This window comes from Trichechus manatus, unplaced genomic scaffold, assembly GCF_000243295.1.
Source record: "Trichechus manatus latirostris isolate Lorelei unplaced genomic scaffold, TriManLat1.0 scaffold00151, whole genome shotgun sequence".
Lineage (NCBI taxonomy): Eukaryota > Metazoa > Chordata > Mammalia > Sirenia > Trichechidae > Trichechus > Trichechus manatus.
The window spans coordinates 5512430-5533975 of NW_004444087.1; the positions used below are offsets into that span (position 1 = coordinate 5512430).

General features: G+C 52.7%; 1 protein-coding gene across 1 annotated transcript in view; it reads left to right on the top strand.

Annotated features, from left to right (window-relative positions):
* Positions 1-21546, top strand: part of SRRM3 (serine/arginine repetitive matrix 3) — a 56881-nt gene that overhangs the window by 18218 nt on the left and 17117 nt on the right. Inside the window, exons 2-8 of the mRNA XM_023740271.1 lie at positions 4541-4811; positions 10991-11092; positions 19897-20025; positions 20105-20185; positions 20665-20694; positions 21122-21184; positions 21323-21358. Of these exons, the coding sequence (XP_023596039.1) occupies positions 4579-4811; positions 10991-11092; positions 19897-20025; positions 20105-20185; positions 20665-20694; positions 21122-21184; positions 21323-21358 (674 nt within the window). The 5' untranslated portion in view covers positions 4541-4578. The remainder of the gene's footprint in view (positions 1-4540; positions 4812-10990; positions 11093-19896; positions 20026-20104; positions 20186-20664; positions 20695-21121; positions 21185-21322; positions 21359-21546) is intronic.

Genomic DNA, 21546 nt, shown 5'->3' on the forward strand with positions numbered 1-21546 from the left:
ATATATATATATATATAGTACATTCTGTTTATCCATCCATCTGTTGATGGACATTTAGGTTGTTTCCATCTTTTGGATATTGTGAATAGTGCTGCAATGCACATTGATGTACAAGTACCTATTTGTGTTCCTGCTTTCAATTCTTTTGGATGACGTGTACTTTTTGACAGCCACACCATGATATCACTCAAACTGAGTCTGTGATTATTTAAAACCCCTAAAAACTTTCTCTAAATATGCTGCTGCTAAACTATGTCTACCCTGTTCCAATTTTAGAAAGTTAGTTTGGATTCAGCTTCAGAATGTGGCATGCCTCACTATACTGTTTTACCTTCTTAGATTCCTTCCATCTTCCCAGCCTGTTGAGTCCCTTGGTGAATCTGATCATCAGGCTCCCAGTGTTCCTATTCGGTCAATGGTGAACACACTGAACTAGACATAGCTGAGGACAGAGCCATGCGGTCCTCCACTGAATACCTCCATCTAATATGACACTGACCCATTAATCAGCTCCCTTTGAGCATAGGTCGATCAATCAACCGATTACAACAGTAGAATATTAGTAGCTACCAGCACAATGTCTCCTTCTCCTTATGAAATCTCACGAGGATTTTATAAAAGATGATGTCAGACGCCTTATTGAGAGACCCTGCGCCTGCAGCAACCCCCTGGTCTGCTGGCCCTGCAACCGTGACTTGGAAGGAAGTGGGGTAGTCTGCAATGGCTCACTCCTAGGGGACTGGCACCAGTGCCTTGTGGTTACTGCTCCCTCCTCTAGAAGATCAGTGAGCATCCTTTTAATGGCCTGCCTGGCTCCTTTTCCACTCACCAGGTGATACTGGTACAATCCACCATCTGTCCTAGTGAAAATCCAGGCTGCATCTGCTCCCTCCTGTCCTTACACCCTTCTCCTTTTCCTCCTCAGTCATTTCTGCAAAGATTGCCTTCAGCAGCCTAGCAGTCTCACCCAGGAATTCCCCCAGTGCTGGGGCTAGAATTTCTCAGGAGTCTGGAGATCTGAGTGCATTCAGAGCAGCTCCTGCCAGCTCCCCTTCCCCTGTCCTCAAGGAACTCTGGCCCAGGTCAAAAAGAAGGCATGCAGAGCAGCATTGCTTAGCACCTGACCCCAAGGGCCCTGGCTGGGGCCTTAGCATTTTCTCCCCACCCCTCCACCTGTCTCCAACAGGACCAGGTGCTAGGGTAGGCCCTGGGGACCCGGAGAGGAAGGGATGGTCCCCTTCCCTCAAAGGGCTCATAGTCTCAAAGGGGAGGCAGACAGGCAAGCAACAGATTGAACCTCAGCGTCTGAATGTCGTATCAAAGAAATTCGGACAAATATCAAAGAAATCTGGACAAAAGCTTTAGAAGCGCAAGGAGGGAATGATTCATCTTCCCCAGAAAAAGGGAAGGCTTCCCAGGGGAGGTGGCATTTGAGCTGGGCCCTGAAGGATGAGTTAAAATTTTAGGGAGAACTTCTGAATACACTAGGTAGAGAAGGGAAACAGAATTCCAGCAAAGGGGAACAGCATGGGTGAGGGCACAGAGGAGTGATGGGGCATATTTAGAGAACAATGATTGTCTTCATTTCCTCGGGCTTCTGGAACAAATTACCACAAAGTGGGTGGCTTAAAACAGAAATTTATTTTCTTACAGTTCTAGAGGCTAGAAGTCTAAATTTAGGGTGTCAGCAGGGCCATGCTGTCTCTGAAGTCTCTAGGGGAGGATCTTCCCTTGTCCCTTCCAGCTGCTGGTAGCCCCAGGTGTTCCTTGGCTTATGGGAGCAACACACCAATCCCTGCTTTCATCTTCATGTGGCCATCATCCCTGTGTCTCTCTTCCTCTTTTTATAAGGACACCAGTCATAAAGAAATTAGGGGCCACCCTAATAACCTCATCTTAACTAATTACATCTACAATGACCTGTTTCCAAAGAAAGTCACCTTCACCGTCCTGGGGGTTAGGACTTCAACATATCTTTTAGGGGGACACAATTCAACCCAGAGTAATGATCAAGGCTGAGGAGCTGGATGTTGGTTGCAGGATGGGATGTGGCAAGGGATGAAGTTACAGGAGAGCATAAGGCGGAATGTGAGGGGTCTTGCAGGCTCTATTTAGGACTATTCCATATATTCCTTCATCTCACCTCCTCTTTAGTTGTCTTTCATTTGCACAACCAGTGCATTGAGCTCCACAGCTGTTAGGCAATTTGCTGGCACTAGAGGTCAAACGCTAAACTGGCCTCAGCCAAGGGGAAGCCAGATTGCAAACTCGCAATGACTAACAGTGAGTAGCAAGAGCTCTGGGAAGGTGGCACCAGCCAGAGCGGTGAGGGAAGGCTTCTGGAAGGTGATGATGCCTATGAGCAGTGACTTTGGGGACAAGCAGGAATCAGGTGAAGAATATCCCAGGGAAAGGGAGCAGCAAATAGAAAGGCCTGGAGGCAAGAGAGATGAAGGATGTGTGTGGGGTGGTAAGTGGTGGGGGATGAGGCTAGACTGGGAGGCAAGCTCATATCACCATATCAAGGCAAGGTGACAAAGCCACTGGAGGCTGTTAATCAGGGCAGGACACAGTCTGGTTTGCTCCTGGACCAATCTCCCAGACTGCTAATGGAGGGTGGACAGAAAGATGCCTGAGGGGAGGGAGTAAACCAGAGTGAGAGGACAGGGCTTGGGTTAGGGTGGTAACAAATGAGAGGAGGACATGAACAAATGTCAGTGATGTCAAGAAGAGAGGATAAGAGACCAAACTTCATGACAAGCGACGTGCAGTGGGCCAGGGCAAAGAAGGTCTCTCATATCCCACACATGTCTCGGTCTCTGGTGACCAGTAGCAGTAGGAATCACCCATGAGCCAGGCACAGTGGCCAAGGTGGGTGTTTAGGGCATGGTGAGTGGGTGATGCTTGTGAAGCATCCCAGGAGAAGCCCTGCTGGAGCTGGGGGTGCAGGGCTGGCTAGGGACAGAGGTGGGAAGCCAGCAGGGTTTAGGGGTGGAGGGGGTCCTGAGAGAGGGGTTAGAAGGGCAGCTTTTGTCTGTAAATCTCCAGGAGCTGCTGCCCCCTCTCCTGAAGAACCTGGATGATGCTCCCAGGTACAGGTGGGGCTCAAAGGCTCAGAGAGCAGCAGTGACTTCCTCAGGGTCACACAGCAAGCAGTGGAGGAGCCTGGCCTAGATCCCAGGGACTTGGGGCTCTTGGGGATAGTCATGTGAAAGGAACTTATGTTCTCATCACCACTGTCACCCCATCACTCTGTCCACTTCAGAGACTCTCATGGTCCCTCTCTCTGTTTACCTTTCAGTCTCTGCGGCTCTCAACAGCCCCACCCCCATCACTCTGAGGCCAGTAGGGGAGTGTGTGTTGGGGGAGTGGTTGTAGGGGAAGACCCATCCTTCATGCCCAGACGTGTCCGATCCCTCTTCTCTTCCCATCTCTATCCACCCCTTCCCTTCTTCCCATCCCACTCCCTGGGAAGGAGGCCTCCCTGTTGCTTAGCAACTAGCAGAGCCTTGGAGAAAGGAAATGGAAATAGCTCAGGAGGTGCCTCCTCCCTGTGAAGATGGAGGTCCTTGGTATGTGTGTGTGATCTGGTCCTCTACTTTGTGCCTAGCATGGGGCCAGGGCTTCTTTACCTCCCAAGCCATGCTCACCCCCTACCCCACTCCAAGCCTGCAGGAAGAGGTGGCTACCTGGAAAGTTAATGTCAATATCACATTTGGCCACATCATCAGAACAAAGTGTTTCCAGAACAAGGAAGGGGACAGTCTTGTGGGCTTCAGTGTGGGTTAGGTCGCCACCTGGAATGTTGGCTTTGGAGAAGCTGGCCAGATCAAAGTAGAAACCAGAACTTGCACCAGGGGTGGGAATGGAATTGCACGTAGAGAAGGCTCTATCTTCCGGTCTCTGCAGGGCAGCCCTGGGAGCAGGCTGGGAGGTGGGGCACATGCGGTCTGTGACCCCACAGGCCAGAGCCAGGACAAGGGAGAGGGGAGTGAGGGGGGCAAGGCACACGTGGTCTGTGAGCCATAGGCCAGAGGGGCGGGCAGTGGTAGAGGCAGGACAGTGGTAGAGGGGAGGCAGTTTACATTGAGCTTGAAGGAAAAACAAGAATAAAACTGGCAATCAGTGATTCCCAGAGACGGATTGGGTGGACTAGGAGTTAGCGAGGTGTGCTAACAGCGGGATGGGCATCTCCCGGCATTCGCGCAAGGCAGAAAAGGCCATTCTAGGTCGTTGCTACAGTTCCTTGAGAGGCCATGATTCCAAGCCAAAGGGCCTAGAAGCCGCTAGTCCAGCCTGTATCCACCCACTTTACAGATGGAGAAAGCCTAGTACCCGATCCCTCCTCATGCCCTGAGGTGTGACCCAAAGGTGCAAACCCACCGTCAGCCCGCCCTCCTTTCCAGCGTGAGGGGAAGCGGATTAGCGCCGTGAGTGGACCCTTAAATCTCCAGGATTAACCTGCGCACAGAGGAGTTTAGCAGTTTAGCAGGTGGCCGAGAAGTAACCATCCCGCCCCGGGTCTGTGTCTGTCCCGCAGGGTCGGCGGCCGAGGCCAGCGGCTCCGGAGCCAGCGCCATGTCCTCCACGGTGAACAACGGGGCAGCCAGCATGCCATCCCCGCCCGATGCCTCGAATGGATTTCCGCAGCCGGGCGCTTCCTCCGGGGCCTGGCCGCGGGCCGAGGAGGAGCTGCGCGCCGCCGAGCCGGGCCTGGTGAAGCGTGCGCACCGCGAGATCCTGGACCATGAGCGCAAGCGGCGCGTGGAGCTCAAGTGCATGGAGCTGCAGGAGATGATGGAGGAGCAGGGGTGAGCGGCCGCCGGCGGGGGCGAGGAGTGAAATGGGACCGCGAGCGGCGCCTGGATGGCAGGCAGAGTCTAGGGCGCGGGGAGGGTCAGGATCGAGGGGCAAGTCCGAAGGGTCTGGGGCGGAGTCAGAAAGTGCTGGGCGGGACCTGAGGGCGGAGCTGGGACCGGGGGCGGAGCCCAGAAGCAGAGTCCTGGCAAAAGACCAGGATCTGAACCAGTTGGAATGACACCGTGCAAACCAAGCTCACCTTTCATTCATTTATTAGTTTATTCATTCAATAAGCTGTCTTTGAATGCCTGCTCTATGTCACGCTCTGAACTGGGCTGGGATTCATAGAGGCCAAACAGACCCAGTCCCTGACCTCCAGAATCATCCAGTCTAGACAGGAGAGAGGCATGTAACCATCAGTGGCAATCAACCAAACCAAACCATTGTCGTCGAATCGATTCCGACTCATAGCGACCCTATAGGAAGACTAGAACTGCCTCATAGGGTTTCCAGGTAGTGGCTGGTGGATTCCAACTGCCGACCTTTTGGTTAGCAGCGGTAACTCTTAACCACTGCACTACCAAGGCTCCTCACTTAAAATAAGAGGCCTCAATTTCCCCTTGTGTAACATGGGTGGATCAAGCTGTCCAGATTCTGCCAACCTGCTGCTGGACTCAGTGCAGGAAAGCACAATGGGCTTTACTATGTGTGAGGTCTTCCTGCTCAGAAAAGGCATCCTGGGCGCCGCACCCAGAACCTAGCTCTGGTTTCACCCTGTCTAGTTCAAGGGTCGCTATGAGTCGAAATCGACTCGAGGGCAACAGATTTTTTTTTAGTTCAAGGTTGCCATGAGCTGGAGCCGAGTCAAAGGCAACTTATAGGGACCTGCTGGCATAGTGGTTTAGCACTTGGCTGCTAACTGAAAGGTCTGCTGTTCAAACGCAACAACAACAAGTACAGAACCAGTCTCAGGAGCACATAAGGGTGCTGGAGCTGTTTTAGGCAATGCTGGGGCCCCAGGGCCAGACTAGAGTCACTTCCTGTTCTCACAGACACCCCTCACCCCTGCGTCTGTCTAAGAAGGGAAATAGGCATTTTTATGATCAACTCCACCAAGAGGCAGATTAAAATCAGAGTTATAGGACCCGCAGGGTCAACTGCTTCAGGAGCTCAGAGGAGAAGACATTTGAATGGACCTTGAAGGATGAGTAGGAGTTTGTCAGGCTAAGAAGAAGGACACGTGGGAGATCCCCAACCTCTCAGTCCACCCATCAGTCAGTAAGGGTTTAGGGAGCCCTCTCATCCAAGTCGAGTGGAGACAGGACAGCCCTTACACATGGAGGCGGAGGCAAAGAAACAGAGAACAAGATCCCTGTTGTGCAGCTCCAAGGAGAGCTGGTGGTCCCAGGAGATCCCTTGGCATCTGCCCTGAGTACTTGGAACCTAGTGGGCTGACTGCTGAGGGAGGGGAAGTGGGGATCTGGGCCTGCCCATCAGACCTGCGCCATCAGTGAGCTGAGAAACCAGAAACTCCCTGTGCATGGGATTGGGCCTAGAGCCACAGCTGGGCCAGACACTGCCCAGGCTGGAGCTCTCCATTCTATGCCCAGCACACCCTTGTCTGTCCTGGGCTCCCCAGAAGGCAGCCAAGACCTTTGCTATCCTCCTGGGGTGCCCAGAGAACACTGAGGCTCAAAGAGAGACAACCACTCGCTAAGGCCACCAGGAAGACAGGGACGAAGCTAAGCCTGGGACCAGGCACAAGGCTGGCTGCCAGCCAGGACCACTTGTGGGGAGAAGAAAGGGGACAGGGACTTGGTGCTCCCCTCCAGCTGGGGACCAGGTGGGGATGGGGAGGGTCCCTGCAGAGAGGGGTGGATGGATGGGAGGATGCTGAAGAAAGACAGCAAGGAGACCTCCAGCTGTTGAGGAGATCAGGTTTGATGAGCTGTGGGTGTGCGAAAAGGAAATGAGATCCCAAGGGGCAGGGCTGGGCAGGGGTGGGGGGTGGGGTATCCTCCCACAGAAAGAACCCCAGGACTTTCATTAAACCTGCGTGCCCTGTTGAGTTGGGAGACTCAAGGAGTGAGGGGAGTGTGGACGGGAGGGTGTGACTAAGGAACAAGAGGGATGACAGGGACAGACAGGGGCCAGCCTTCTGTGCTTTATTCTTAGAAACTGCCCCTCCACCCCACAGAGCCCTCTCATTGAACCCAGCCCTTCCTGAACCTGTCTCCTCACTAAGCCCTGTTCTTCACGGAACCTCTCCATCCTGAAAGCCTGCCACCATTCACTGAACCCCCATGACCCCTCCCTCACTGAGCCCCTCCCACTAGCTGAATCACATCTTCCTCCGTGAGCCCCCAGCCCATCACTGCACAGGTGCGGGTCACTATCAGGTGAGGGCAACCTCAGCAGAAGATGATGCCATTTGGCCATGTCCTTGATGTCAACCCCTCCCTCTCCCCTCGCCCCCACATCAAGGCCCCTGGGCATCAAGGATCCCCATCTCTCGGGGAAGAACCCACTAGGTCTCCAGATATTCAGTCAAGGCCCTCAAGGTGGTCCTCAGACACTCCCAAAGCTAGCTACTGAGCTACCATACCCCACCTGCTTCCCACCCCTTAGCTGCCGTCTGGTCAGTGGAAGCCACGGTCACTTCGAAGTCACCTGTAAACTAGGGACAGTGGCACGTACCTTTTGGTATTGTTCTGAGAGTCCCATGAAGTTAGGCACATACGGGGCTGCCCAGCCCCCAGCCAGGCCCCAGGAGGTGCTCAATAAACAGGGGGACCATTGCTCTGTTGTAAAATCCAGTCATCAATATCCATTCTAGAAACACTGGTTCATTTGCATTTATTCACCGGGTTCTCCAGCATTTGACAAATATTCGCACCAGTCACAGGAACACACATTCTTTTGGGCCCATTAAAAAGCAGTCCCTCTCCTTCGTATTGATGAATGGCCAGCTAATTCACTGGGGATTGATGCTACACTTGGAGTCACCTTCCCAGGGAGCCTCTGCATGCGCCCTGCAGTCATGGGAGTGGGGGGTGCGGCAGAGCCCACAACTTACGTGACATGATGACCCCACCTCAGTCCCAGACATCCCCCACCCACCTTGCCCGTCTTGTCATGCCCGTTTCTGTGAGGACACAGGTGAGGTGGATAGAGCATGGCTTGGAGCTGTGAGCCCTTCTCTCCTTGTTCTGTATCCTCATCTGTAAAATGGGAATAATTACGCGGCTCATCCCTCACAGAGCTGTGGTGAAGATCAAATTAATGACCGAGGAAGTGATTATCTAGGAAGCTTTGGGCCTCAGGCAAAAACAGACAGAGTTAAACATTTTCTACTCCAAGAGCCTCTTTTAAAACACAGTACGCCCTCAATCCCCCTCTCCCTCCCCAGAGGGGGCAAGCCTTAGTGCTCTACCCCACCCCCGTACACGTGTTGCTTCAGGTCTTCATGAAACCCTGAGCTTCTGCCCACCTCCAGCCTTTATACTCTCCTACAGACCCTCAGGCATGGGAGCTTGGCTGCACCCTCCTCAACTCAGCCTGGTCCAGGGCCACACGTCCTTGGCTCAGCCAGCCTCTGCCTCCCTGTGTGTTGGGGGCTGTGATGTGCCTTGTTTGTCTCTGTGCTGGTGACAGCGGCTGACTGGTCTCCTGAGGGAGAAATGAGATGGGGAGCAGTTCCTTTGTGTCTCCACTGCTCAGAGAAGACACACCCCTTCTAACTGGACCCCAGGCCTGCCCAGCCAGCAGAGGGCTAGGCACACACAATGGGCAAGCCAGGCCAAGGGACCTCCAGGCAGCGTGCCCAAGCCTGAGGCTAAACAAGGACTGAGGCCGACACTGATGATCCAGGGCCCAGAGCTTGGTGAAGCTGGGTTAGAAGCATCAGCATAGTGTGGCCTGAGCCACACACTCCCCTGGGGTGGAGGTGGAGATGGGAGGAGAACCCAACCTTCCCCGTAGTGGGCTACAAGGGAGCCTAAATTTGCAGAGTCAGACCCTTAGATGGGGGTCAGGGGTAGCCATGGAGACATCCAGGAAAGAAGTGGATATGGTGATGCTGCCCTCAAACCTCCCAGCATATTCAGTAGGTCTCAGTCGTTTCTCCCAGACACTTTTTAGTCAATTTCTCCCCCGCCCCCAACCTTCAGGGCTGTTGTCTAGTTCTGACTGCACCCTCTCCTACCAGAACTTTTGCAGTTGCCTAATGCAGGTCTCCCTGCCTCCAGCCCCTCTCCTCCAGCCACACAGCCACAAGAGTCATCTTTCCAAAATGAGAATCCAACCTTCAGACTCTTCTTGCCTTTCCATCACCAGTCACTCAGTCACTCACAATGTGGCAGGCATGGTGCCAGGTCCTGGGGATGCAACAATACACCAGACCAGTTCCCTCAGGGAACTCCCAGGCCAGCACGGGATCCAGACATGTCAACACAGAATTACTAAAGCATGAACTACCTGTCAGGATCCAGGAGGTACAGGTTGCTATGGAAGCACAAACGCTGGCACCTAACCTGGTTGGGGGTATCAGGCCTGCTGTAAACATCCAATGAGTCAAAGCTTTGTGCTCAGCCATGATTATTTTCATAGGGAAACCTAGAAGGTAATTTGTGAGTCAAAGGAGCTATTCATTTTTTTTAAAGACTTTTGAAAGGAATTGCCAAATTGCACTCCAAAAAGGGCGGGTCAGACTGTGCTTGGTTGCTGAAGGAAGGGAGGGAAGGAAGGAGGAGAGAGGGAGGGAGAAAAGAGATAGGATCTCTGAGAGGGAACAATGTGCCATTTTCACGCACAGGTGGAGTGGGGCGGACTGAGCCTGTGGTGGGGACAGATAGTGATAGTGAGCAGATGACAGAGGCAAGACATGACCCCTGTCCCTATTTTGCCACCATACCTTCTGTCAAGGACAACAACCTGCAGCTCAGGAAAGGGAGAGGGAGGAGTAGGGAGTCGTTCAGCAACAGCCACTGGACACTAGCTCTGTGCAAGGCGCAGGGCAAGGGTCTGAACAAAAATCTTTAAGGTCATGCTGGGGGGGAGTTGCCAGGGGGCTCAGGAGGCTGGGGCAGGAGGGGTCACAGTGGTGCACTGAGAGAAGACAAGGCTTGGCTCTGGAGTGTAGGAGCAGGAATGAGGAGTAGATAATGCCGGATCTTTGGTCCCCAGCCTGAGACTCAGGAAAGGAGGGAGAGGGGAGTAGGAGGTCTGGAGCCCCCATTCAAGGTCCAGACTTCATCCACCCCCCCACATCCTAAGCCAATGCAGAGGTAAGCAATGGATCAACCAGTGAGACCCCAGGCAAGCCACTTGGCACCTTGACCTTCAGAGATAAGGATGCTTTGATTACTTCCTGTCCTAGTTGCCATAACAAAAGACCACACGTAGGTGGCTTTAAAGAACAGAAATCTATTTCTCATTGTTCAGGAGGCTACAAGTCCACATTCAGGATACTGGCTCTAGGGGAGGGTCCTTCTTTGTCTCTTAGCTTCTGTAGCCCCAGCATTTCTTGGTGTTCCTTAGCTGCTTGTAAATATATCTTCACATGGTGTCTGTCTTCCTCCTGTGTGTGTCTGTGTCTATTCTGCTCTTTTTATAAGACACCACTCGAAAGGGATTAGGTTTAGAACCCATCTGATTCCTCATTAACATAACAAAAGAAAACACCTATTTCCAAACAGGGTCATATTTACAGGTACAGGGGTTAGGACTTCAACATAACTTTTTGGGGGACCAGTTCAACCCATAACACCCCCCAAGGCTGTTGTGAGGATCAGATGTCAAAGAGCCCAGGGAAGCAGAAAAGGTCATGCATGAGTCAAGGCCAAGCTTCTCACTTCTCACCTTGAATGTCACAGAGAGTGACTCCAGCCTCCATGTCAGAGGGAGGCCTGCCCTGGGGGTGGGGGAGGGGCAAAAGGAGGGGCTCAGCCTCACCTGGGGTTCCCCCCACCTCTAGGAATAACTCTTCCTTTATGTTTGTTTGGTTGGTTGGTTGGTTTGGTTTAGTTTCGTGCAAAATGGGTAGGCCTAGAGCTTCCTCAGTGCTAAGAGCCTTGCTTGACTCTGTGACCTCAGACAAGTTATTGCAACCTGGAATGTGCACTTGTGACCAAAGGCTGGGAGATGGACTGCGTAGGGAGCAGCAGCCCTCACCCTCTCTGTGCCACCACAGGTACTCAGAGGAGGAGATCCGGCAGAAGGTCGGGACTTTCCGGCAGATGCTGATGGAGAAGGAGGGAGTGCTCACCAGGGAGGACCGGCCTGGGGGCCACATGTGAGTGCTCACCTGAGCAGGTGTTGGGCGGGGAAGGGGAGGAGAATGGTGCAGGATCAGGTATCAGCTGGGTGCCAGAGGGGCCTTTCCAAGTGCCCCTCAGGTGGTTGAGGGAGGGGCAAGGAAGAGAAGGAGGAGGAAGTGGGCATAGACCCCATCCATTGGGAGCTCTGGGCCTGCTAAGGCATCTGGGTATCACCAAGGGCCTCCTTCTGCTGACTCTGGTTCTATCTATGGCTCAGCAGTGGGAGAGGCGGGGGAGGCAGTCCGGCTCTCGGCTCCGGAATCCTGGGCTGCACATCAGGAAGCTTTAGAAATGTTCTGACCTCAGCATTGTCACTAGCCCCTTTGTACCAAAGTTATTATGACCGTGCTCCAGGGTAAGCATGTATTGTGGAAGGTGAGAACCAGCACAACAAATGCCACTGCCATGTGGCCAAAGCCTTGGCAGATAAAGAAAGCATGGGCTTTTCTGTGGTCACATCTTCACAGCCTGTCACAGGACAACAGCAGCACCTGTGTGCTGTAGGCCTCCAGGTGGGCTTGGGCTCAAAAAGGGAAGTTATAGGAAGGTAGATTTCATCTCAGATTAGAGGAGATCTATGGACCATTCAAGTAGAGGTCCCTGGGCAGTGCAAATGGTTTACGCTCAGCTACTAATTAAAAGATTAGGAGTTCAAACCCATCCAGCAGTGCCACAGAAGAAAAGCCTAGCTATCTACTTCCATAAGATTACAGCCATTGAAAACCCTCTGGAACACAGTGAAATAGGTGGGCTCCCTATAAGTCAGAGTTGACTCAACAACAATGGGATGGACCACTCAAAACCATATAATTACTGGAGCCTGCTGTTGCAGCAGGGTGGGTGCATCCTGTCCCGGCAAGCGTCAGGCATGGGCTGATGGCAAGTCGAGCACCATGTCTGACAGGTCGTATGGGCGCAGGGAGCATGGTTGCATCCACTCTGATGGGCCTTCCCCTGGGCAAGCCTGAGTCCCCCATCCAGCACTGACACACTGGGCTTCTCTGGCTGAAAGCAAAGTTGAAGCTGGGTGAGGGGCTAGGGTAAAAGCTGCTGGTCATTTTCTCAGGAGTGGGACTGATCTTGAGGGACCTGTCTTGCTGAGGCCCTAAATCCCTATCCACCTTTACTCACACAAAAATAAGCCAACAGCAGCGCCTTGTGAGTGATTTCCCTGTTGCAGTCATCTCGTTCAACAGGCAAGCACATTGTGGGAACAGATGAGCCCTCGATGGGGAAGCCCTTCTCTGCGGGCCTTTGTACTGCTGGAGTACCAGGGACGGGGATTCCCCACCCTCCCCACTTAATTCCCATCTCTCCAGCCAGGGGCAGGGCCAGAAGCAGCCTCAGGCTTGTGGAGGAGGCTCATGGGTGATCTGGGGGAGCCAAGCTTAGCCTGCCCACCTAAGGTGAATCTACCACCAACTCCTTTTCTTTCGCCTCCCAGAGCTCACAGCACCATTCCCCTTCATTGATGTCCTAGCTAGTTACCCCCAAGAGCAGGGCCAGCCCTTCTCCCTTCTCAAACTTCCTGACAACTGGGAGGTTGCTCTCAGCTGCTGCCCACAACACCTATCAAACTGATCTGTGCTCCTCAAATAACCTCAGAGCTTCTCTGGAAAACCACTCGCTTGTTCCTCCTCTATCCAGTGTGAGGGCAAGGGGCCTTCTCTGGATCCTACGTTCCTTGAACCCTTTTGATGATAACCGCCCCTCCATCTCAAGCCTGTATGTCTTTCCTCTCCCTGACTCCTTCCTCTTAACCCAATTTCTGTCCTAGGAAGTAAACCCCTCCCTCAACTCTTTTTTCTCCTCCAGCTACCACCCTACATTTTTTCCTTCCTTTCTCAACCAAATTTCTGTGAAGAGTGAGCTGTACCCATTGTCTCCACTTCCTTAAGCCATGGACATCTGGCTTCTGCCCCCATAACTTCCGTGACTTGCTTCTGCAATGACCATCAGAGTCCTACTTACCATGGCCTGTGGCTTCTCTTCATGCCTTCATGGCTTAGTTATCTAGTGCTGCTATAACAGAAATACCACAAGTCGATGGCTTTAACAAACAGAAATTTATTCTCTCACAATTTAGGAGGCTAGAAGCTCACATTCAGGGCACCAGCTCTAGGAGAAGACTTTCTCTCTCCGTCGGCTCTGGGGAAGGTCTTTGTCATCAAAGACCCTTCCCCTGGGTCTAGGAGTTTCTCAGCACAGGGACCCCTGATCCAAAGGATGAGCTCTGCTCGTGGCTCTTCTTTCTTGGTGGTAGGAGGGCCCTCTCCTCTCTGCTTACTTCTCTCTTTTATATCTCAAAAGAGATTCACTCAAGATACAACCTAATCCTGTAGATTGTGTCCTGCCTTATTAACATAACAGACAGCTCACTCCCAAACAGGACCTTAACCACAGCTGTAAAGGCTAGGGTTGATAACACATAGGATAATTACATCAGATCACAAAATGGAGGACAACCAAACAATACTGGGAATCATGGCCTAGCCAAGTTGACACATATTTTGGGGGACACAATTCAATCCATGACAGCCTCTTTCTGGAATTTGCCACCATTGCTCTTTCCCTTCTGAAAACCTACTTTTCCCCTGGCTTCCAAGACGCAGCTTCTGCTGTTTGCTACTCTCCTGCCTACTTCCCAGATGTTGGTTTTCCCCTAAGGTTTTGTCATGTCCTCAAGCCTCTTCCCTGCATCTGCCTTCCCCCTTCTCCCTCATTTCCCAGCTTGAACTCTTTTCTTTAGTGGATGATGCTCAAATATTTTCCATTAGTTCTTATCTTCTCTTTCCTTGAGTGAATGAGTGAATGAATGATGAATTTAAGAACTGAGACACATCGGAAAATAGGCCATGGAGACATTGTAGAATCATCATCAGAAAAAAAATTGTCTTGAGTGTCTGAGCCACATGCCAGGCCCTGTGCTAGCACTATGAGGTGGGAGTAGAGGAGAGGAAGATGGGATCCCTGCCTCCTAGGTGGAAAGACAAACCTCCAACCTGAAACCAGGAATTACTGACAACTCCTGACAAGAAGAAACAACATGTCCACTTGAACTGTTTACTGGGTGTTCAGTAGGGAGAGAGATTGGGACAGACTAGGGTGATCAGTCAGGAAGGATTCCTTGGAGGAGGTGGACCTGGAAGCCTCGATGGTCAGGGAGACCTCCTGCTCGGGAAACTTGATAAGACGTTCTGGAGGCAAGGGATAGAATAGACTTAGCAGGGTCCTGGAATCCCACTAGAATGTCCAGGACAGGGATCTTGATTGGTTTTGTTTACTGCTATATCCCTGGTGCCTAGAACAGGGCATCTTGCTCAATTTTCCCCAAAGCCTCAGTTTCATCCTTTACACAGTGAGGGGATTGGACCAGAAGCCTTCCTTTAGCCCAAACAGCCTCAACTGGTATGAAAATAGTACTACAATCAGTGACTGCAGCAAACTAAAGAGGCTAATAGTGGCCTGGGTTACTCCAAGTCTGGAGGAGCTGTTTGTGGTACTGAACCCAAGGCTGCCTTGACGTGAGGCAGAGAGATGAGGGATGGGGTAATGGAGGGCTAGTGACAGACTGATTGTTGGCCTTCCTGTGGACCTGGCATTTCTTATCTCCTAATGTGGGTAGCGGAGACAGAGTGTGAGCTATGGTATCAGACACTCCACTTGTCCAAATCTCTAAGTTCAATGTTAACCCTCTGGGCCCTGAGTCTCAGCTCCGCTGCATTCCAGACGTGTCCCTTCTACACAGGTTCAAATACACCCCCATCATTCAAGGTTGCCTCTAAAAAACACTTGGCCGATCTTCCTGGGATAAAAGTAAACGCTTCTCCTCTATGGAAGACATATAATGTTTTCTCTGCTTCTCATGGCTGCTATCAATTCTTTTTGTTTTTCAGTCCAATACGCACCTTTAAGAATCATAGTTATGTAATATAACAAAATATTTGGAAGAAAGGGTTTATGGAAAACAATACCCATAAACTACAGTAGTCCCCCCTTATTTGTGGAGGATACATTCCAAGACCCCCCATGGATGCCTGAAACCGTGGATAGTACCAAACCCTATATGTACTCTGTTTTGTCCTATACATACATACCTATGATAAAGCTTAATTTATAAATTAGGCCCAGTAAGAGATTAACAACAATAATAATAAAATAGAAGAATTATAACAATATACTGTAATAAAAGTTATGTGAATGACGGAATGGGACGGCGTGAGATTTCATCATGCTACGTATTCAGTTAACATTTCGCACTGCAGTTGACCAAGGGTAACTGAAGCCGACAAAAGTGAAACTGTGGATAAGGGGGACTACTGTACTTCCTAACACAGACGCAGTAGTGAGCAGGTTGGTGTATTTCCAGCCTTTTTTTTTTTTTTCTTTTCTTTTTCTATGCATCTAATAATGTTATACATAGTGATCTTAGGCAAGTCACTTGACCTCTCTTTGTCTCATTCTTTTATCTGTCAAGTGGGGATATTAATGATGGGACCCACATCATAGGCTTGTTTTGAGCATTAAATGAGCATGTAAAGTGCTTAGAATAGTACCTGGCACCTAAGTCAGTTGTTTGTGAGGTGCTGTCGAGTTGGTTCCTGAGTTAGCAGTTAGTATAATATGTACTTGTGTCATATTTGTTCCCTGACTCATCCCTGTTGCCTGCACACTCCCGACCCCTCGGCTCCTGGCAAGCATGGCATAATGGCTGAGTGAATGAGCAGAGAGGGCCGGCCCTTTGCCTGGAATCCTTCCCCTCCTCTTTCTGGACTCATTCAGCTGTCAGTTGGCCATTATGCTCTTGGCTAATGGGAAACAGAACCAGTTAATTAGCTCAACTGCTGGCATGAAGAAGAGCGTGTGACGGACAGTCTTTACCCATGGAAGCGTTGCCCGTGGCTGCCGGCCCAACCCTCGTGTCCAGTGTGGTGCTTTGTGCTCAGCCTTGACTCTCTCATGGTCCCTCTGGAGCAGACTCTGGCCAGCTCCACGGGCCTCAGTTTCTTATCTGCCATGAGGGAATAACCCCTCTCCTGCCTACTTCACAGACACGTGGTGAGTAGTGAACTAGAGAGCAAACATGGACTTCAGAGCATAAAACGTTAAGCACATCTAGAACTCAGCACGCACACCCTCAACTGTATCTATAAAGTTGGGCGGAGATAGCTGAACCGGAAGATCAAACTTTAGCTGACATCTACAGTAGGGAAGGTCCGCCAGCAAGTCAATGGCTGTCCTGTTTACACTTTAATTCTCAAAGCCAATTGAGCAGGTAAACTTACGTTTTATTCAAAGGTCCCAGCACTGTAGGGGATGTCCCTTTCCGTCTCTGGGCCTCAGTTTTCTCATCTATAAAATGAGAGGAAAAAAAAAATCAAACCTGTTGCCGTCAAGTCAATTCCGACTCTTAGTGACCCTGTAGGACAAAGTAGAACTGCCCCACAGGGTTTCCAAGGAGCAGCTGGTGGATTCGAACTGCTGATCTTTTGGTTAGCAGCCAAGCTCTTAACCACTGCACCACCAGGGCTCCATAAAATGGAAGGTAGGGGGTAATTTCTCTAAATCAAGAAATGGCTCTGAATGGGATTTGTGAACTGTGCGGCACTATTCAAACATTGCTGAACATTATTGTTAGTGATGCTATCATCCAGAAGAGGGAGGATAGGGAACCTGGGATTCTAGCCCTAGGAGATCCTGCAAAGCAAATATAGTGGTAGCAGCAGCAGAAAGCCAGCAAAAGCGGCTCCAGCCTAGGCCCATTTGTATCCCTGGACCTCCCAGGACAACTTTTATCAGGAGGTTCTGAGACCTTGTGTCTCTCCCTAAACCTGCTACTCTTACCCTATGCCTGTCTTTCAGTGCTCCCAGCCGACAGCATCCCAAGGAAACCTCCCGGCAGGACAGGAGAGTGAGAGAGGTCACATGATAAGGTTCTAGAAAGAGGGGATGAGGGTGGGGTCAGGAGAGCAGCTAACAGAGTAGGACACAGGAATAAAGGAAAGATGTCCCTAGGGGTGCAGCCAGCAGAGTAAGAAGGGTCCAGTGAGGGGGAAGGAGGAGCAGTAAGGGGAGCGGCCAGCGAGGGAGAAGCCTCCCCTCTGGCCTGAGCTCAGTGGCTAACCCAGCTGGCTAGTTAGAAGGCAAGAAAGGATTCCTGCAGAAGGCAGAGCCCAAGCTGAGATGTTTTCTTTTGTAAATAACCTTCATCATTTCTGCATCAGAATAAACAGACGCTCCCTCCTCCCACTGGCTCACCCACCGGTGCCCTTAGGTTTTGTGAAAGATTGTTTTATGTATCAGACATTCGTGTGGCTGTGTAGGGGGGTGATGGGCTGAGGGAGAGGCTGAGGAAGTTGGAGATTTCAGGGACAGGAAGTAGGAGGCCACTGGCTTCAGGAAGGGGAGCATAGGGAAGAGCAGAAAAATGTGGATGAAGGGATGTGGGAGGCATTTGGCTCTGGGGAAGCAGAGGGATGACATAACCCTCTCCTCCATCACCCCAGAAAAACCTCAGTACAACCTGTGTGACTTCAAGGCTTCCAGGGCCAGACTGGTATTCAGGAATTCTTAAGATTGGCCTCAAGGCTAGCTAACCCTGTCATATTTAGGTTACATTCTTTTTTTTTTTTTTAACTTTACAAAATTAGTCTTCACAGATTCAATTAGTGGGTTCCCTGCTGGAGATTTGTCCCTGAAAATTCTTTTTTTCTCCTTGTAGCTGTGGTCTCCCTCCCTTTGCTCTGTCCATCTCTTTTTCACATATGGCAGCCTCTCTTCTCCCTGGAAGAGAAAGTGTTGGCATGTAAGTGCCTGACAGAGACCCCCAAGTCTAACAATGGCTACCACATTTGGGACAACAGTTGGAAGCCAGGCCTAGTGTCAGGAGCTTCACAAACAGAATCTTATTTAATTCCCCCCCTCAAAGCTGGGCTATTCTTTTGCTCGTTGTATAGATAAGGAAGCTCAGTGAGCATGGTCATGCCTGGATTCAGACCTGTCCATGTGAATCCAAAGCTCATGAGCCACTGGAACAGCAGATGGGAGTCAGGGTGGTTCTGCTGCAGCCAGGGCTAAGCCTCCATCTGGGAAGGGCACCGTCTGAGCCAGCATGGAGCGAAGAATAGAAGGTATGGGGGCCGCCACCCTGGAGCCCGTTTCTCTGAGGCTGGGCCTCTGGAGGGTCACTTCTGCGCTTGTTCAATTAAAAAAGGAAAGAAGCTGCCCAGCACCCATTGCTGTTGTTAGCTGCTGTGGAGTCGGCTCCTGGCTCGTGGCGAGCCCATGCACAACGGAATCAAATGCTGTCCAGTCCTGTGCCATCCCCATGATCAGGTGTGGATTGGATCACTGTGCTTGGGTTTTCATTGGCTAATTTTTAGAAGTAGATCACCAGGCCTTTCTTCCTAGTCCATCTTAGTCTGGAAGCTCTGCTGAAACCTGTTCAGCATCATAGCAACTTACAAGCCTCTACTTTCAGATGGGTGGTGGTGGTACCTGAGGTGCATTGGCCAGGAAGTGAACCTGGGTGTCCCATATGGAAGGTGACCCCATGTGTGTCAGAGTAGAACTGTGCTCCATAGGGTTTTCAATGGCTGGTTTTTCAGAAGTAGATCACCAGACCTTCCAAGGCATCTCTAGGTGAACTCGAACTCCAACCTTTTGGTTAGCAGCTGAACACCTTCACTGTACCAGCCAGGGAATCCCAGCACCCATTGCCTATTGGGAGTTCTTCCAACAGCCCTGTCAGACAGTTATCATCCTCATCTTGGAGAAGAGGCTCAGAAAGGGGGCATAATAGGCTGCAGGTCACACAGCAACTCAGGGACAGTAAGTGACAAGGGCAGGTCTGCCTGGTGGCTTCAAAGCTCATGCTCTTGCTTTAAGCCCAGCTGCCTTTAGGAAAAAAGAATCACTGTGGGAGCCAACATCTGTGGCAGAGGATGGCTGGGGCTCCTGAGCCAGGAGCAGGGACAGGAGGTGGCCATCCTGCTGAGTGGAGAAAGCGCTCGGCAAGATGGATGGGCGCATCGAAGGCGGGCAGAGCGCCAAGGCGCCACGGCAGTGATTGATGAGGACATCCAGGCAGCAACGAAATGAGCAGCGAGGCCTCCGGAGGCTGCAAGGGGAGGGCGAGAGAAGAGGCTATGAATATTTCAGAGACCCTGACAGGGCTGGAGGAAGGGAGGGGTGTGGGGGAAGGGAGGCGCCCAGCGCAGAGGAGGGGGCTGGAGGGAGACAGTGGATTAAGGGAGGACAGAGATGGGGCAGGGGGGTTCAGCAAGGTGGAGCTAAGTGATGGGGAAGGGGCTCAGTGAGGGGGCATGGGGCTTAAGTGAGGGGAAGGGGTCGGGGAATAGGTCGGCGGGGTAAAGGGGGACCGAGATCAATGACGGGGCTCAGTGAGGGGAGGGGCTCAAAGAATGGGACTGAAGGATGAAGGTTCAGCGACAGAAGGGGCCCAGTGAGGGGAGATGCCTCATTAAGCAGAAGGGGATTCAGAAGGTGAGAACTTAAAAAGGGGGGCTAAGGCAGGGGGAGGGGCTGGGGCTCTTCCTTCTCTTTGGGGAATTATTGCACCATCGAGGCTGGGGCCTATAACGGAAGCTTGCACTTCGACACCCCCGTCTCCGCCTGGCCCTGCAGGACGGGCCACGCACCTGCGGGTCCGACCCGGGGCTGCAGGCCGGGAAAGGCCACGGCGCCTGTGTGGGCGCGGAGAGGGGCAGCCGGGGCCGCCCGGCGGAAGGCGGGTGGTGAGCGTCCCTGTCGCCGGCAGCGTGGCGGAGACCCCGCGGCTGACCGAGGGCGCCGAGCAGGGCCTGGAGTACGCACCCTTCGAGGAGGACGACGGCCCGCTAGACTGCGACTGCCCGGCCGCCTACTACCGCGGGCAGCGGGGGTACAGGTCAGCGGCGGCCGGGCGCGGGGCGGGGGCGCGGGCCCGCGGACGCCCCTCACCCCTCCTCCCGGCCCTTCTCGCCCAGGACCAAGCACTGGTCCAGCAGCTCAGCATCGCCCCCTCCCAAGAAGAAGAAGAAGAAGAAAGGCGGCCACCGGAGGAGCCGGTGAGAGGCCTGCGGGCCCGCAGGGGGCTGGAGGGGCGGTGGGGCCCCTTCCGGGGGGCGCCCATCTCTCTGCCACGAAGGACACCCACACAACGCCCGTGAGCCCTCGCGGAGCCCCTCCCTCCGCTCAACCCTCTTCCCTTCGCTGGGCCCCTCCCCTTCACCAAGGCCCCTCCCCTTATTGGGTCATCCCGCTCTTCACTCATCTGCCCCCAGAACTGGACACACGGACCCGACCGGCCCACGTGTTACTATCCAGCTGCTCTCAGGCCCCCCTCCTCCCTCCTCCTGGGGGTCTTGAACCCACTGCCACCACATGAGTGGCCTGGGGAGGAGGGGCTTGGCTGGGCCTCATCTGTGATTCCCCACAGATATGCCCTCCTCCTCTGTCCTGAGCTGAGACGCTGGCAGGGGTCAGCGGCCTAACTAACCCTCTCCATCTGTCTGTCTGTCCTTTCTCCCCGGGCACCCACCCTCAGCAAAAAGAGAAGACTAGGCTCCGAGTGCAGGTCAGTGATGAAGGGGGTAGGGGCCAGGTGGGGCCCAGGGTGGGTGATGTCTGCGGGTGGGAGAGACTCCAAGTCCATTCCCCAGAGGCAGGAGGCCTGGACCCTCAGAACCTGGCACCATCAACGTGCCAGCCTTCCCCCCACGGATGCCAAAATTCTACCAGCAGAGTCTCTAACCTTTTGGTTTGAAACAGTCCTCTGTTACAATGCCAAATGGGCTCGAAGGGTGACTGGGGGACAATGTAGGCAAGGTCCATCAACCACCCTTAGGGTCCTTCTAGGCCCTCAGGGCCTCAGTTCCCTTCTATACAAGGGGCAGTTGGGCTTTCCAGCTTCAATACACCAAGCTCCCAGGCTTCCCACCATTCCCAGCTGCCCCCCTCCAGGGCCCCAGCCTCACTAGAGCCCACCCTCTCTGTTCCCGCAGCTGTGGGAGCTCCTCACCCCTGCGCAAGAAGAAGAAGAGTGTGAAGAAGCACCGCCGAGACAGGTACCCTCACTCTTCCCCCTTCCCTCCCCTGGGGCTTCCTCTTCCTTGGGTGGAGCTAAGTGAGCTAAGGATTGAACAGGATTGGTGTTCACCAGGCCACCCAGGTGGGCTCAAGAGAGTCTCTTTATCACCCTGCAGGTCTGATTCTGGGTCCCGGAGGAAGAGAAGGCACAGGTGAGCGGTGCCCTGCGGAGGGGTGACAAGGGAGGATGTGGACAGAGGCTAGCGCTCCCCTTCAGGAAGGAAGCAGTGATGGGAGAGAGTTGTGGGAGGGGCTCCTCCCTAGAGCCAGGCATGGGATTGGGGGTGGGGGGAAAATGAAGGCCAATCATTTGCAACTCCTGCCTGCCCCATGAGTCAGC